This window comes from Papilio machaon, chromosome 2, assembly GCF_912999745.1.
Source record: "Papilio machaon chromosome 2, ilPapMach1.1, whole genome shotgun sequence".
NCBI lineage: Eukaryota > Metazoa > Arthropoda > Insecta > Lepidoptera > Papilionidae > Papilio > Papilio machaon.
Window position 1 is genome coordinate 1,798,143 of NC_059987.1, and position 16,686 is coordinate 1,814,828.

A 16,686-nucleotide genomic window follows, 5' to 3' on the forward strand; every position below is an offset into this window, starting at 1 on the left:
TCTAGATAATGTTCTACATCCATGCCAAATATCAGCGAGATCCTAGTAGCCGATCTGGAGATACCTTCTAACAAACATCCGTCCATCTAAACATTCGCATTTATACTATTAGTAAGAATTTCGTTGCCTTTCTACTTTACGTGCTGTACTTAGTTCTAACTTTTTACAACAACTTAACTAAACATAAACTTGACTAACATATTCCTATTTTAAGCTTTTTTTTTACTCTGAAATGCAGTCACTACAAAACAATGAAGAGTCAAGATAAATTAAAATTTAATCCTACATAATCCTCTTTAACTTATTTCGGCTCTGAACATTTCTCGAGGGGTAAATTTGTTTACCTGCGTACTTCGCTCGTGATTGTGCATAATATGTAGGGATAGTGATAGCTTTCTGTTGATTATAAATAATTTGTTTATTACCTTTAACATATTTTAATATCACGTACAAAGCATTAAGATCGTCATGATTATTATTACTCTAACATACATACAATTTGTATTGACTGGTCATACATTTTAGAGATCTAACTGTAAATAATGTTGGCAAAATTATTTAAAATGTTCAAAATATAACTTCGCTTACAACTTCGCTTAAAATTAAATGAAAATCAATAGTGACGCTGGAATACCTACCACTTATCATTATATCATTAGCATTTGTTTATTTTTCATTAATTTTTTTTTAATTTCATTAATTTTTTTATAACATTATGTTCAATTTTTTTGTTACATTACATTAGTAAGTATGTAATAGCTTTACGTTTCGTCATGTATGAATATTTTTATAAATAAAGGAATTTTCTTTCACAGATATACGCGGATGAGGATCAAGATGGTAATTTAGTCGAAGATATAACGGTCGCTACTGATAAAAATGTTGAAATCAAAGACTCAGACAAGGAGAAGGGAAATTATTCGCCGCTGAACAAGCTTCACGGACTGACGGTGCTCGAGGATGACGCACAGATGGCTGACGATGAAGACATGTATGACGGTGACGAGGATGCCGAAAGCGGGGACTGGTACCCTGATTATTATAAGCAAGGTCCCAAGGTAATATATCACTTCTTTTTTTCTGCGAAATAGATTTGGCTTAATATTTACACAGTATTAGTAAAAAAAACTTTGTCAATGCTTTCTTTCTTTACAATTTATTTGGTTCTTTTTTACCGATTCATAAGACGTCACGGTATAAAACTGCTGGATATTTTAAAATTTTACGACTTGGTGATTTATATTAAAGTGGGTGTGGATTACATTAATGTATCTATCGCACGGATAATTTTTTTAATATCTTCGAACAATTTTATAATAGTCTTCGTCTACACAGGTATAATGTAACATTGTAATTATGAAAGAACTTTTTAAATGAGTCCAGTAGTTAATGAGTTCATTCGTGACAAACATACAAACATATGTACAAATCATTTCAATTTATAATAACAGCATGGATTCATTTAAAAGTTATCGAATCTGAAAATAGATTGTGGGACACCTGGCTTCTGTTCGTGGCTATTCAATTCATAGATTGAATTGTGGGATGACGCAAATGTGGTTTGGAAATTACGTATGCATACGTATGCAGCTGAGCATTCAATTTGTGATATCACGTGATAAACACGAATCTATTTACAAATCTACTGCGCAATTCGTATTTTTATTCCATTCATATGGTTTTCTCGATTTAAAATTAAATATCTAAGAATATGTTTGTAATTTCATATAGCTTCGTCAATAATAATTATTTAAAAATATAATATGCTCCTTCATTTTTCGTATTCTTTACTTCATTAACACTTCGTTTCGTTCCATTTATTTTATTTATCGCATGTGCACAAGACAGTTCACGATCAAATTACTGAAATTCGACCGGCAATTTTCTTTTTAGTCTGTTTGCCTTTTATATTCATAAGATATTTTTTGTACAAAGTATGTAATTATAAATTTAGCCGACAGCATTTTTGAGGCGTTTTGTTTTGCTTTTCATTCGTCTCTCTTGCCGCACAGCTAATGATCTTAATTGTTTCAGGTCTCGGATTTTCTTTTGTAACAAATTGCAGATAATTTTAAGTTTGATTTTAAGTGAAGAGCTTTAAGAGTAATTAAATATTTAATACGTTTGATAACGAAACGCCGTATAGTCTATACGGTGCCATGATATTCTTTGAGCCGGTTCTTTTCATGAAGTTTTCTTTTCTTTTTATCAGCCGTTGTTTTCATCTCAGATAGGGACAACGAACATGGTGCGCCTGAAGCCCGAGGACTTCACGGACGCGGTGCTGCCTGCAGACAAAGAGAGGCAGATCCCCATACCTAACATCACGGAGATCAAGCGGCTGCTCAACGAGAACCCAGAGCTAACCGACATTGGTGAGTACGCGTCATGTATGTTGTAACTTGTAGTGACCAGCTTCTTCCCACACCAGGACTATGACGGATCCAAAATTTACTTGACTTCCTTCCTTTTGTTCGTTTCAAATTGATTACTAGAAATAAATAAGTGAGTGAATTAAAAATGTGAACTAAAAAGTAAAAAAAAACACCGACTTCATAATAAAATATTAAGTATTTTCTCTTTTCTTTCAATTGTATCGCATATATGTTATTTTGAACTCGGTACGATATAATTTGTTACAGATTTACCAACTATGAAAATACCAACCAAGGCAGCAGCAGAAGAGGTCCGAGTGAAGCGCAGCGTGTTCCCTGATGCAGCTGCGGACGCTATCGCTGAAATGCCGGTACCGAAGATCATCTCAAAGTCGGACGACCGGTTAGTACCTCGGATAGTGATGCAACGGACCTCTGTTTCCGTTTCCGCAAGTGCGGAAGTTCCGCGCGCTTTTCAACATCCGTTTCTGTTTCTGTTTCCGCAACTTTTATAACGGAAATACAATCGGAACTTTACGACGGATATATTTAAGGCCATTTGCTCTCTTCAAAGAATTTTGGAGAAATTTGAACTTAATTTATAATCAAAACATTTTACACAAACATGTCAATCTTACTAATATTATAAATGCGAATGTTTAGGTGGATGGATGTTTGTTTGAAGGTATCTCCGAAACGGGTCAACGGATCTAGATGAAATTTGGCTCAGATGTAGAACATAGTCTGGAAGAACACATAGGCTACTTATTACTTTTGTTTTTAATTCCGCGCGGACGGAGTCGCGATCGACAGCTAGTAATTTATAATCAAAAAAATCGTACTGGGATGACCTGATTTTTTGTAGTAATTAAGAACATATGTTACGAAAGAGATGCAAACAACATCATAAAATGGTGTCCCAGTCAACTGGTTTACTGTCTATAAACCTCAAAAAACGGTCATTAATGTATATAAATACACGTTCATTCTTTACCTGGCCAATAACGCATCAAAACTAAAGAGAAATTGACACAACTAAATAAGTAATTCATTTTAAAAACTCGACAAATGCAGCATGCGTGCAAAAATATAATGAATTTTTTTCTACGTACTGTAATTTCATCACTGAAATATAGCCCGAAAGGTACATAAATAAAAGACAAAGGAAATTAATAATACAATGTCAGGTGGACGTACTATCGATTGACCTTATTTTACAAACTACTTGCTACTTGGCATATTACTTATCATATACCTCAATAATTTAATCTAATTATTGTAATATGAAATTTTTTGCAATACAAAAAATGAGTCATCCATAAGTAAAATTAAGTAAACTCATTTGAGCCTAGTACAGATATTTGTGATAATCACATGCGTGTCGCCATCGTCAATTAAGTCACTATTAGTACGAGATTTTTGGTATACTTTACGCCCTAACTGGCATCGATGTATACCAAAAAATCTTGCTTTCGCTGCACAAATTTTGTCAATGACAACACAATTACGATTGTCACAAATATTCATGCTAGGGCTAAAAATTGCGAACAATTACGTTACGTATAATAATTTTAAAACAGAATAAATAAAAACACCTAGCACTGGTGATTACCAAAGGAATGTGACCACAAGTATCTGGTTACCTAATGCCTTCTAGTGCTGGATTACATTTTGATACGCATATTTACTAAGTATAGCTACTGTCTATGTGTGCGAAATATGAATATGTAATCTAATCGTATACCCACTGTTTTATAAACATTGGAATTTACCTACTTATTGCTAAGAAAAAATATAAACCAATTGCCAACCTGCTTAAGTCAGTCATCATTTAAATAAAACTCGCAAGACATTAACCAACACATGGAGGCAGAGATTTAGAATTTGGCACAGCATTCATTTATTTTATTTTTCATTTCTGTGGCACATCATTTATTTATTTTACACTAGCTTTTAACCGCGACTCCGTCTGCGCGCAATTAAAAAAAAATGAAAAATAGATGTTGGCCGATTCTCAGACCTACTGAATATGCTCACAAAATTTCATGAGAATCGGTCAAGCCGTTTCGGAGGAGTACGGTGACGAAAACTGTGACACGAGAATTTTATATATTAGATATTGCCAAATACACGATTTGTTACTAAATATAAATTCTAGTTACTATTAAAGATGTGTTAATTTAAACCCAACGAACAAACAAAAATGTTATTGTTCTTCAAAAAGGGACTAAAGAAAGTTTAATCATAACAAACATGAGATTTAGGTACTAAAATTACATCGTTATTAAAACAAGTAATCACATAAAAGTTATTTATCTACTAACTTTGAACACTTATTATAATAAACGATTGGGGTTCCATACTTACGAACTAGATTTTATGGATATTTTTATCCGTGGAAATACTAAATTAATTTAATGTTGGTAGTTAGGCGGACATCGATTACATTAATGGTTCTTTTGTATTGATATTAGGTTTAAGTCACAAATTATCCCTTCTGTTTTTTATTTACTAAACGTTAAGGAAAAAAGTTAAAAAAATCAACAAACAAATAGGTAAAATAAAGTTTCTTATGCAAATACTTTGGTTCAATTACTTCTCGTTAAGTTAATACTAGTATGTTTACAAAAACAACTGTTGATAATACCTCTACATTTAACAGACACTACTTTCTTCAAGATATCTTTCTGTTGGTTAAAGATCATTGGTTGGTTAAAAAGAACTAGTGTTGATTTTTACCTTCAAAATTATCTATCAAAAGACGTCGTATTTCAATACTTATATTAAAAATATAATTGAGTTTATATTTAAAGGTAAGCCTTTTATAAATATAAATTCAATTATATTTTTCCCTCTTTGTAGTGAAATGAAGCCTTTTTTAATAAGCGAGCGCTCGCTCCGCTTTCAAAGAGATTAATATCATAAGTTAAAATCTCCCTCAGAACACATTTTTTCATTACCTCAGTTCATTTAATAAAGGTAATGTAGAATATATAGTTTTTATACTAATTCACAAGAGAATTTCGTAAATTAATTTAATTAAAATTACTGTACAAGCGAACATACATAAAGAAAGCCGAGATCTAATTTCACATTGCCTATTGGTTACTAAAGTTAATTTAAAACCCTTAGGTCCTGTAAACGAATACATTTTAGACAAAACATGCGAGTGACTTACTTTGAAGCCAACTAAGCATTAAATATTACGTCAAACAATAATGAGAAGATTTATTTCGAAGTAGAAATGCGAAGTCAAATAGAAATAGGGACAAAGTGACTATTATTCACCACGTGTTCACAATATAGGTCATATTACAACATAAATCTTTCACGGAACATAGAAATCAAGGTTTATTGCGATATAGCAAAATATTGTTGTGAATTTACAATTTTAGTAATTCAAATATTTGTATTTTGACATTCGTTTTTTACAATTCATTTTAATTGCGATCAAAATCACAAAATATTATGCATTTTCTTACAGACGCAAAATGAAAAAGTTTATATCGAGCACAGACTCATCTATAGCTGAGAAGATGTCGCTACACACTGTCACAAGAACTGCAAGAAACAGCGAAGACGGGGTATGGTTATTATTATAAAAATCGCATTTTCCCTATTAACTAGAAGGATATACCTAGTTCGTAGCGCATTTAAATGTTAAAGAATGAAGTTTAAAATGGTAAGGCCATTTCATACTTCAATCCGTTTGTCAATTTAATGTAAAACTGCTCAAATATTTATCACCATTTTTATATCCAAATTCTATCTCTAAGTTATAAACTTCGTAACTTTTATGTAGGACGGCCGCAGGAGACCATTCATCGCCGCCCACTTCCACGGCAACACGTCCCATCTGAGCCCGGAAATTCATGAACATTACAAAGGTGAGACAATATCAACTTTCTACGTGTAAACACAATTATATAAGTTGAAACGTTCCATACAAATATCAGCAGTTCCTCTAGTGTTGCGGATGTCTATGAACGTCAGATCACTTTAATTAGGGAATCCGCTGCTCATTTGCTCCTTGTCCTATATAAAAAATTAAATTACTACACCAAGTTGACTATTTCCGTGATCATTAATTCTTCATACAATTAAGTTAATTTCTACGCCAAAATGATCAATTGCAATATGGTGTTTCAGGTAACGGTCTAGTGAGCGTTGCGCACGATGCGCCGCACGACGTGTGGTACCCATCACCGTGGACGCTGGCCTCCCCGCACCCGCGCCCTACGCTCACCCGCGCAGGCCACGTGCATGTGCATCACACCGGCGTCTACCTCGTCTATGTTCAGGTCGGTTATAACCTACCAGTTCTAGAGACAAGTAAAGATATGAGTTATAAGAGATTAAGAAAGAGATGAAGAGGTTATTTGGTCAGTAGACATCACGTATTGCTGTTTTCTGCCAGATCCTAATACTACGCCGCTCTAACTGAAATGGTCGAATGTTGGGTGTTTTTATTGCACGATAAATCATGTGAAAAATATGCCTCTTCACAGATTTACTACCTGGACAGCCATGACGTGATATCATGGGTGCTACACCGTACCAACCCAGAGATCGAGGGCCGTGAGACTCTCCTACAGTGCGCACAGTCAGCGCATTCCCCCGAGCCTCTCGAGAAGCCTAACTCCTGCTTCTCCGCCGCCGCTCTCTTCCTCCGCGCCGGCGACAAGCTCGCCGTCAGAAACACCGGCGGCAACAGACACTCCCTCATGCAGCCGGAGAAGAGCTTCATAGGTCTTATTAAACTGGCCGACGCCGAAGAACCCAATCAAGAACTCTAACTCCATGTCTTGGTTTCCAAAATCTCATTTCTTGCCTAAAGCCGCCGCTCGTCGGGCGCATAGTGATACGTTCTTTAGTCAGGAAGTGCCATTGTTAATGCGATTTAAATGCAAATCGTCTCTTGATTTTAAATTTAAATTGTATGTTTATCGATAAGTTTGAAACATTCGTGTTTTTATTTGAAAAAATAATATTTTATTATTAGTTCGTATAACAAAATTCGAATTTAGTTAAAAGAAAGTGAAAATTTAATTTTTGTACAATAAATACGTAAATGCAGATAAAGCTATGTGTGATATGTTTAATTTCATAGTTCAGCTTGATTACATAAATATGGAATTGATATTTAAGGCTTTTGATGTTAATCAAACTCTTACGTAAATTAGTTGATAGTCGCTCGTATCTACACAGCAATGTATTTGCCGATGTGATACATTGAATCTGTTATACCATTGATATTATAAGTATAATGTTACAGTTATTCATAATGTAATTTATTTTTACGTTTTGTAATACATTTATTACGGAGACGTTAAGTCATAACATTTATTAAGGAAAACGCAATCAGGTATTGGCAATATCGATTTTTTGTACGTCTACCAATAAAAGTATATATAAAAGTTTAATTTGTCTTTTATTTTTAGACTAGCTATCACCCGCGACTCCGTACGCGCGGAATTAAATTTAAAAAAAACTATTAGTAACCTTTCTGTTCTTGCATACTATGTTTTACATCTATGCCAAATTTCAGCAAGATCCGTTGAGCCGTTCTGGAGATACCTTCTTACAAACATCCATCCATACATCTAAACATTCTCATTTATAATATGGGTAAGATTTATTTATCATTAAGTTAAAAAAGATCGCCACGATGATCGGTCCTGTGCAATCCGCATCCAGGATACTCCCGCAACCTTGACCAGATCATCGGTCCATCTTGCGGGAGTCCTACCCACGCCGAGTCGACCTGTACGTGGCCGCCATTCTAGTACTTTGCGTCCCCATCGGCCGTCCTGCGGGCAATATGGCCGGCCCATCGCCACTTATTAAGGTTTACAATTCTTAGGGCAATGTGATCTTTGGGGGAGGCCTATGCCCAGCAGTGGGCGTTACCAGGCTGATTGGATGGATGGATGGACGAAGTTAAAAAAGCAAGCGAAACTCCAGAAATTAATAGTAAATATTTTCACCTAAGAAGTTTTACACATATTTTGCAAATATATTTTAACACCGTTAGCATAAATACTAAAAGAAAACTTAATAATAATATTCGGCTTTCGAATTCTCGTCCAATTTAACCTTGATATAAATAGTTACATATGAATACAAAATTTAATATCAGCATAGTAATAAAGAGAAAATATTCTTAGGTATTAGCGACGCTCACGTTATTTGAATTTGTGATCTAGGCGAGAGGCGCGCAGTTATTCGACCTATGTTAATGCGGACCAAACGGCTGTCGACGTCTATCTGATCTACATATTTATATAAAAACTAGCTGTCGCCTACGGCTCCGTCCGTGCGGAATTAAAAGAAAACACGTAAAAAGTAGCTTATGAGTTCTTTCAGACTATGTTCTCCAAATTTCATCAAAATCCGTTGAGCCGTTTCGGAGATAGCTTCAAACAAACATCCATCCATCTAAACATTCGCATTTATCATATTAGTAAGATAGAATAAGAATAGAATTGCAGATTTTCCTTGTTCCATTATAACATGTACAGAAATTGTAATAAACAACATTAACTAGAACAATATTATTTAGAAGATAAAATAAATCCTTATATACTTGGTTCAAGTCCAGGACAGAGTACCAAAGGACATTTAGGGGTCATGAGAGCCAAAGTGGCATTACTGTCATTTTTTCAATACTAACTTAAATTGATAAACCTGATTTAAACGGTAAAAGTCGTGGCGCCACAGTGGCCTAAAATTTAATTTAACATTTTTTTCATAAACGGCATTAGAAATATAACCTAAGCCTATCAGAAATTTATAGTTTGGTATCGTTTAACTTAACTATTGTGTAAGTACCACTCTGGCTGTCATGGCCTCATTTCATGTCAGGGGATACCATCTCCTTAAAGGCAGGGGACATGTCTGCAGTGCTTCTGATGTTACTGATGTCCATAGGCGTCAGGTCACATAGTAATAGACGACCCAAAAGCCCCCTTTGTCCCCTTGTCCTATAAAGAAAAACAAGTGAACGAAATATTTCATATTTTAACAACATTGTTTTTCCTCACGGTTGCCGGGGTAATATAATTGACACAGACAGATCGCGTAACCATAAAGCTCTGGTATGATGTAGGCATCGGTGTAGTTGTACATAACAAGATTGATTACAACGTTCGTGTTGCCGGGAGCGGTAGGGCCGCGCCGAAAGCTGTCATAGTAACGAGGTTATAACGGGACTTCACGCCCCTTGCACACAGCCGCGAATAACAAGCGCGAAAACATATAAAAACACTACTTAGCTACTTAGTATGGCAGGTTGCTGACGTTCAGACAGCAAACAGTACCAACGAATTGATTTTGTTTTCCCGTAATCATTACAATATTAAAATCATGATTCTATCGTAAGAAATTCACTTGTATTGTTTTTTTTTTCAAAAGGAATAAGAGGGATGAAAATGTTTAAATGCAAGTGTCACGCCTTTGAAACCCACAGTAATAAAAACCTTATCTAGAGCGCTGTTTGACATGAAACTAACATTACATCGTTCCGTTCCGCCAAACCGTTCGCATATTGAGAAGCGGAATTTGAGATTCCGCTCCGCTTTCGTATATAAGTGTGCTAGGGGTGTATGTGATAATACGGGCGTGAGAAATTGGAGCCGAAATGACGAAAAGCATATTAACTTGCTTATATTTCGCATGGATTACGTGTAGCAAAGTCTGACAGGTACACATTTTATTTTTAATACAAAAAACAGTGTAAATTTTTCCAGTCGTTATTTTTCAGAAACTGATTTCAGTAAAATTGTTTAATTAAGGTTATATTATTAACAAACCATTTGAAAACTAACCAGTGCCTAAAAATGTTTGTCCTTGAATTTACAAAGGTCAAGGTCAAATGTACAAAGGAGTTGGAATGGGGTGAAATTTGAATTTACGTAAGAAGTGGCGTTATAGTCCAGTCATTTTAGTAAGTTCACCTCGGAATTCGAGATACCCAGCTGTAAGTCTGTAAATACTTGTATATTGACACCCTAAAAGTTGTCTCAAAACCTACATATGGTAGGGTGTAAGCAACTATTAAATTTCAAGGTCAAAAGTCCCAAAAATCGTTTTTTTGCGCTTTTTTTGGAAATATCTCATTTCCTATGGGTTTTTTGCTATTTATATTTCTTATCAATATTGTAGAATACAAAATTTTCTACAAATTTTGTTTAAAAATTTTTTTTATACGGTGAACGGTTTTCGAGATAGAGGGCGGAGAGCGCGCGGTCACAGCATCACTTCAGCCTCCGGTCGAAAACGCGCCATATAGTTGATGAACTATCGCTAAATCAATGATTATAAATATTTGTAAATTTTTATTAACTTTTATATTATATTTTATCATTTTTTCCTAACTTATCCACTTTTTATTCAGTATTAATTTATTTAACAACACTTACCTGCCCATGTTATTGCAGAATTGTTAATGAAAATACAGGAATTATATTTGAATTTTAATCTAATTAATATTAATAACTTCTTACATTACATTGGCCACAAGTTAAAGAGCATTGCAAGCCCGCTTTCCTGCATCCGCATCGCGAACCAAAGCCACTCTTGCAGTTGCAGAAAATTGTATTTAGCAAATCTTCTGGAGCAGGTGGTAAAATTGTCATGATAGGCTCCAGAAAATCGTTTCGCATTGCCCAACCCCATACCTGGGGTTCCAAATCATGTCCTAACCAAGTTTGAACTTGATAATATACACGGTTGAAATGTTAATGAGCAGCTGCACTTATTGGTGGAATATTTGAAAGCTGCACAGGTTTATTAAGTTTTGTAGACTTGACGTAATGCATGTAACGAAGATGATCGAGACTTTTCACAGATTCCGGAGCATTATAGACTGCCAATAAGGTTTGAGTTCCACTCTCTAATAATTTCTGGGCCGAACAATTTTCTTCCTCAAATGCTGCAGCTAGTTCATCCAAAATTGTCAGTAATTAATTAATTTGACAAATATTTATAATAATTGATTTATTGATAGTTCATCAACTATATGGCGCGTTTTCGACCGGAGGCTGAAGTGATGCTGTGACCGCGCGCTCTCCGCCCTCTATCTCGAAAATGGTTCACCGTATAAAAAAAATTTTTAAACAAAATTTGTAGAGAATTTTGTATTCTACAATTTTGATAAGAAATATAAATAGCAAAAAACCCATAGGAAATGAGATATTTCCAAAAAAAGCGCGAAAAACCGATTTTTATAACCTTTGACCTTGAAATTTAATAGTTGCTTACACCCTACCATATGTAGGTTTTGAGACAACTTTTAGGGTGTTAATATACAAGTATTTACAGACTTACAGCTGGGTATCTCGAATTCCGAGATTCTTACCTAATTTAAGCTTAAATGACTGGACTATTAAGGACGGGGTGACTTCGAATGATGTAATACGTGTCTCGTTTTTGACACCAGTATTCCTATTTTTTAGCCGACTTCAAAAAGAAGGAGGTTATCAATTCGACTGAATTTTTTTTTTTTTTTTTTTTTTTTATGTGTGTTACCGCGAATCTCCGCCCCTGGTGGTCCGATTTTGATAAAAATTATTTTAATCGAAAGGAAGTGCTTGCAGGTGGGTCCCATTTTTTTGTTTTTTTTTTTAAATAACTAGAAGACTAGTAGATTTTGAATAAGCTTCAAAATTTGTTGCGAAATTTAGGGACATTTTTGCTTTCAGCGCTTACGTAGGCTAAACTATAAGACCTACATCAAAATGACGTATGGCGAATTATAGCTCTTTAAATGTGCTAAATAAAAGTCCGCGATAGCATATATCTATCTTTTATAGTTTTCTCACAATAACCATTTTTTTCTTCAGAAACATCAATTAAATTCATGCCTTATTTCCGACGCTATTATTCGAGTTCAGTATTAACCCTTATGTAAATAAACATGTTCATTATCAAGAGAATTTAATGTAGATTATATTTGCGATTGAAACTATATCATTCTGTCTAATAGTTTAGGAGATATCGTAAGAATAAAATTACGCGGAAACGAAAAATGCTACATCGCGTTACAATGAACAGCTCAAATTTGCTTTCTGGGCTTACGTAGGTCAAACTATATGACCTACATTAAAATGATGTATGGAGTAATTACAGATCCTTAAATTTGCTAAATAAATGTCTCAGGTGGCATATATCTATCATCTATGGATGTCTCACAAAAACCATGTTATTGTGAACAAACTTCGATTAAAATGCACACGAAAAACAGCGTCGTAAGCTTACGACGCTATTATATTATATTCGATATGAATCCTTATCAAAATAAATATGTTTGATGGCTAGAGTATTAAATGCAGATTACATTAGTCTTTAAACTATGTAATTCTGATCAATAGTTTGGAAGACATTAAATGATTAAAAACTACGCGCATTCGAAAAATGCTAGTGCGGCGCGCGGCTGGACAAAATTAAAGGCACGCTACGATGTATTAGTTCGTTAATTTTCAATTTGTATACCGATTTTGATAATTATTTCATTGTTTAAAGGATAAGTGGTTTTCTGGTGCATTCTAAATTAGTTATTGAATAGAAGTACACACATATTAAATAGGAAAGTCCTTTTCTTTATTTGTCTTATTTATGTCCTTATACGTATTAAGGAAATTTGTAATTGAACTTCAAATTCACTAAAAATTGTGAAATAAAACAAAAATTTTAAGAAAAAAAAATAGCCGACTTCAAAAAAAAAAAAAACAATCTCAAACAAAATGCAGTCAAAAGTAACATAAAAAAACAATTTCAAACAAAATGCATTCAAAAGTACCTTAAAAAACAACAAAATGCACTAAAAAGAAACAAAATAATGTCATGAAAACTTCTTTCTTCCTTTCTTCTCTCTTTCAAAAACCCTCTAAACTCTAAAGAAAGTTCTCTTCTTTCTTGTAACATGTCTATATTGTATAATTATTGTTATTTTGGAGTCGGTTTCGGCCTAAGTAGGGACATAAACGTAAGTATGTCTAATACATCTCAAATATAAAATGAAATTATATTTACTTCGGCCGACACCGACTGCGAAATAACAATAATTATACAATATAGACATGTTACAAGAAAGAAGAGAACTTTCTTTAGAGTTTAGAGGGTTTTTGAAAGAGAGAAGAAAGGAAGAAAGAAGTTTTCATGACATTATTTTGTTTCTTTTTAGTGCATTTTGTTGTTTTTTAAGGTACTTTTGAATGCATTTTGTTTGAAATTGTTTTTTTATGTTACTTTTGACTGCATTTTGTTTGAGATTGTTTTTTTTTTTTTTTATTTTATATTTTTTTATTTAAAATTTTCGAAGAGTTGTTAAAACATTTTATCCTCGTTTCTGAAGATTTTTCGATAAAAGCTCTATATTTATCTTCTATCTAGTTAGTGTTATAACAAAACAAATCTTATTGCTTTTGAATAATTCGGAACTGAGAAGGCATATTTTAAATAGTGTTTTTTTTAATTATGATATTTATATGACTTCAATATAAGTTATTCAAGAATGTTTGAAATAAGAAATCGTATATCGGAAAAAGATTAATAGCACATTTTCCTATAAATTTCAAGGCGATGTTCTCGACGCTTCCCGACCTTTGTCGTTTGATTGCATTTGTAAGTTAAATCAGCCAAAGGAAATGATGTTCTATTCAGAAAATGTCACGTACATTTATTTTTAACTCAATGCAATTTCCACTCATGTTAATATCTAGGTTACTGATTTGAATTACAATGAAGTTGCTTTAAATTAATTTAATAAATAACTTTCCTTCTCATAATTATATGTAACTGAAACTTTGTGAATAAGTTCTTGTGTTTGACTTGTTTTGAAGATTTTGGGTACATTATTAAATTATAAACACAAGAGCTTCAGAACTGAGAATACTTATAGTTATCATGCGCTAAATAAGAAACTTAATCTCAACAATGATTAAAGGACTCGTAGATAAATCAATCTTGAAGTTTCTTGTAAAAAAAACAATGTTTTAATAGATTATTTAAACATTGATTATTCAAGAAACTAGCGCTTTTGCGGAACTTTTAATGATACACTTAAAGATATCTTTGTATTGAAACTAACTTATATTAAATTTTATCTGATAAAGTAACAAAGTTTAAGTAACGTAGTTACTTTGAACTTAACATTTTTGCAAGTGCAATTTTCGTCCATGTTTATTTTCCGAATAGGTTTAAATTCTGTTGTTTGAAATTTGTTTTTTGCTTTTGAATAGTTTATAATTTCAAGTGACGTCTAAAGATATAAACGGACTCATCTCGTAGAGTGCACTAACTCATCGCATCGCCTCCGAACCCACCGCGCCCTCACAGTGGCTCGCTGTCGTATAAAATAAATACCGTATAAAGAATTACCGTAGAGATCCCGCAAGAAACGAAGCTTTTAAAATAATAGAATACATACATAAAACCCTGATAAGGTACAAAGGTTATTTACTTTATCAAAAAATATTTACCTAAACGTGAAAGACACGTATAAGTATATTTTTACACATGAAAGTGTTCATAGATTTGTTTGTTTGCGATGTCGGAAAAAATAATATAAAAAATTTAAACATAAATGAGAGAATTTCTATGTCATAGTTAAGGAATTAAATTGTGTCAACAAAGAAATGAGCGGAACTGTCGCTTCATCTACTAATGGGATAATTACCATTCTCAACTATCCATCTCACTTCTACAGTACCGAAAACTCATTTGAAAATCCTGCTGATTGTTGTGTCCTTTCATAAAAAAAAGTCGAACTTGGATAAGCGAGAACTTGATAGGTGAGAAACCTCTATAAGCGAAAGTAATTATCCGGTCTCAACAGACGACCTCCATGAGCGAGAAATTCGGGTTAGAAAGAAAACTCTATAAGCGAGAAACATCTCAGTTACTTGGACTCTCGCTTATTCAGGTTCGGCTGTATAACTAAACACATAATAAATTGTTTCGGAGTTTTCTTCATTATCTACATTAAATTAAAACAAAGAAATAATATAATTCACAAACAATTCCGAGAAAAGCTCGAGGATAATTTACTCTAAGCATAAATCCTTGTTTACTGCGGCCTCTTCGCAAAGGATCACTTAATTAATTTATCTTCAAAGCAATTTCAATTGTTCGCTCTCTAAACCCCAACTATAACATTCATTGTAACATTACAAATTAAATATACTTTATTCTCATTATTATATTTAGATAGGATAAACGATTAAGATACGAAATGATATACAAAATTTTACGTAGCAACAACTGTCTACATATTACAGTATTACAGTGTAACAGAATATCCGCATCTATATAACTCCTACGCAGTATATTGCGTGATTTTTATTTTGTTGAGATTGATTTCAAATTCACATTTTCTTCTTACTGCAACGTATTGACAAAATATGAGACAGGGAAATAAATCCAGAATTTAACTAATCATTGCATTAGAAAGTAATAAGATATGCGCAGTTAATTAAACATTGCCTAGTTAAGTACTTGAATTACCAACATTTGACGAAATGACGTCGTAGTAAAATTCGATAATTCTTCTTCTCTTCTATTAGTGAATATTTATGAAATCAGTAGAGATTCGCATTGTTTAATTCTAAGTAATAATTGGTGAGACATCGGTCGGGCATCTTCAATTAAATACCGAGGCGAAACATCGGGAAGTCTTAGCGATATTCCTACTCAGCATTCACACTGCGATAAAATATTTCTTTATTGTTATACAAAGAGCCATTCGTTATAATTAACTACTAGTGTATTATTTACCTACAGAATCGTCACGATTTTACGCAATCGAGTAAAGTTATTATAAAAACTAATAAATTTAAAATATAAACAATACAGTATGAATTGTACTTATGTAGTGTACAAAACATATGTTACTTAAATATTTAGTCGGCACTGTCAATTAATTTTTACACTGTCGCACAAAATCCCTTCGCCACTTCACGCAACTCTCTAAATGAAATAGGATTTTAGTAAATTTTGTCTGCAATTTCATACAATACTTTTACTGTCCTCTTGTCTATTTATTGTTTACATACTTATTCAAATTGTCATCTTACCTATTAAATGACTTACTAATTCGTCTTGCTTCAAGAGACAATACTGGTTAAAAATAGCATGCATACTTATAGCAAGGAGCATCATCTAGTAATGGCTACTAAAACTACTGACTAGATTATGAGTAAACTAATATAACGCATAATTTCTAAGATTTTCAACTGTAAACGTATTCAACAAATATGACTTAATACACTGATCATCGAGAGAATAGCGTAGAATTGTAAGAATTGCACGCATG

General features: G+C 33.3%; 1 protein-coding gene across 1 annotated transcript in view; it reads left to right on the top strand.

Annotated features, from left to right (window-relative positions):
* The window catches only part of LOC106719040, a 32,058-nt gene extending 24,288 nt beyond the window's left edge, over nucleotides 1-7,770 (top strand). Inside the window, exons 2-8 of the mRNA XM_014513283.2 lie at nucleotides 816-1,058; nucleotides 2,231-2,375; nucleotides 2,643-2,778; nucleotides 5,860-5,959; nucleotides 6,178-6,262; nucleotides 6,525-6,676; nucleotides 6,884-7,770. Of these exons, the coding sequence (XP_014368769.2) occupies nucleotides 816-1,058; nucleotides 2,231-2,375; nucleotides 2,643-2,778; nucleotides 5,860-5,959; nucleotides 6,178-6,262; nucleotides 6,525-6,676; nucleotides 6,884-7,171 (1,149 nt within the window). The 3' untranslated portion in view covers nucleotides 7,172-7,770. The remainder of the gene's footprint in view (nucleotides 1-815; nucleotides 1,059-2,230; nucleotides 2,376-2,642; nucleotides 2,779-5,859; nucleotides 5,960-6,177; nucleotides 6,263-6,524; nucleotides 6,677-6,883) is intronic.
* Nucleotides 7,771-16,686: the final 8,916 nt, after the last annotated feature.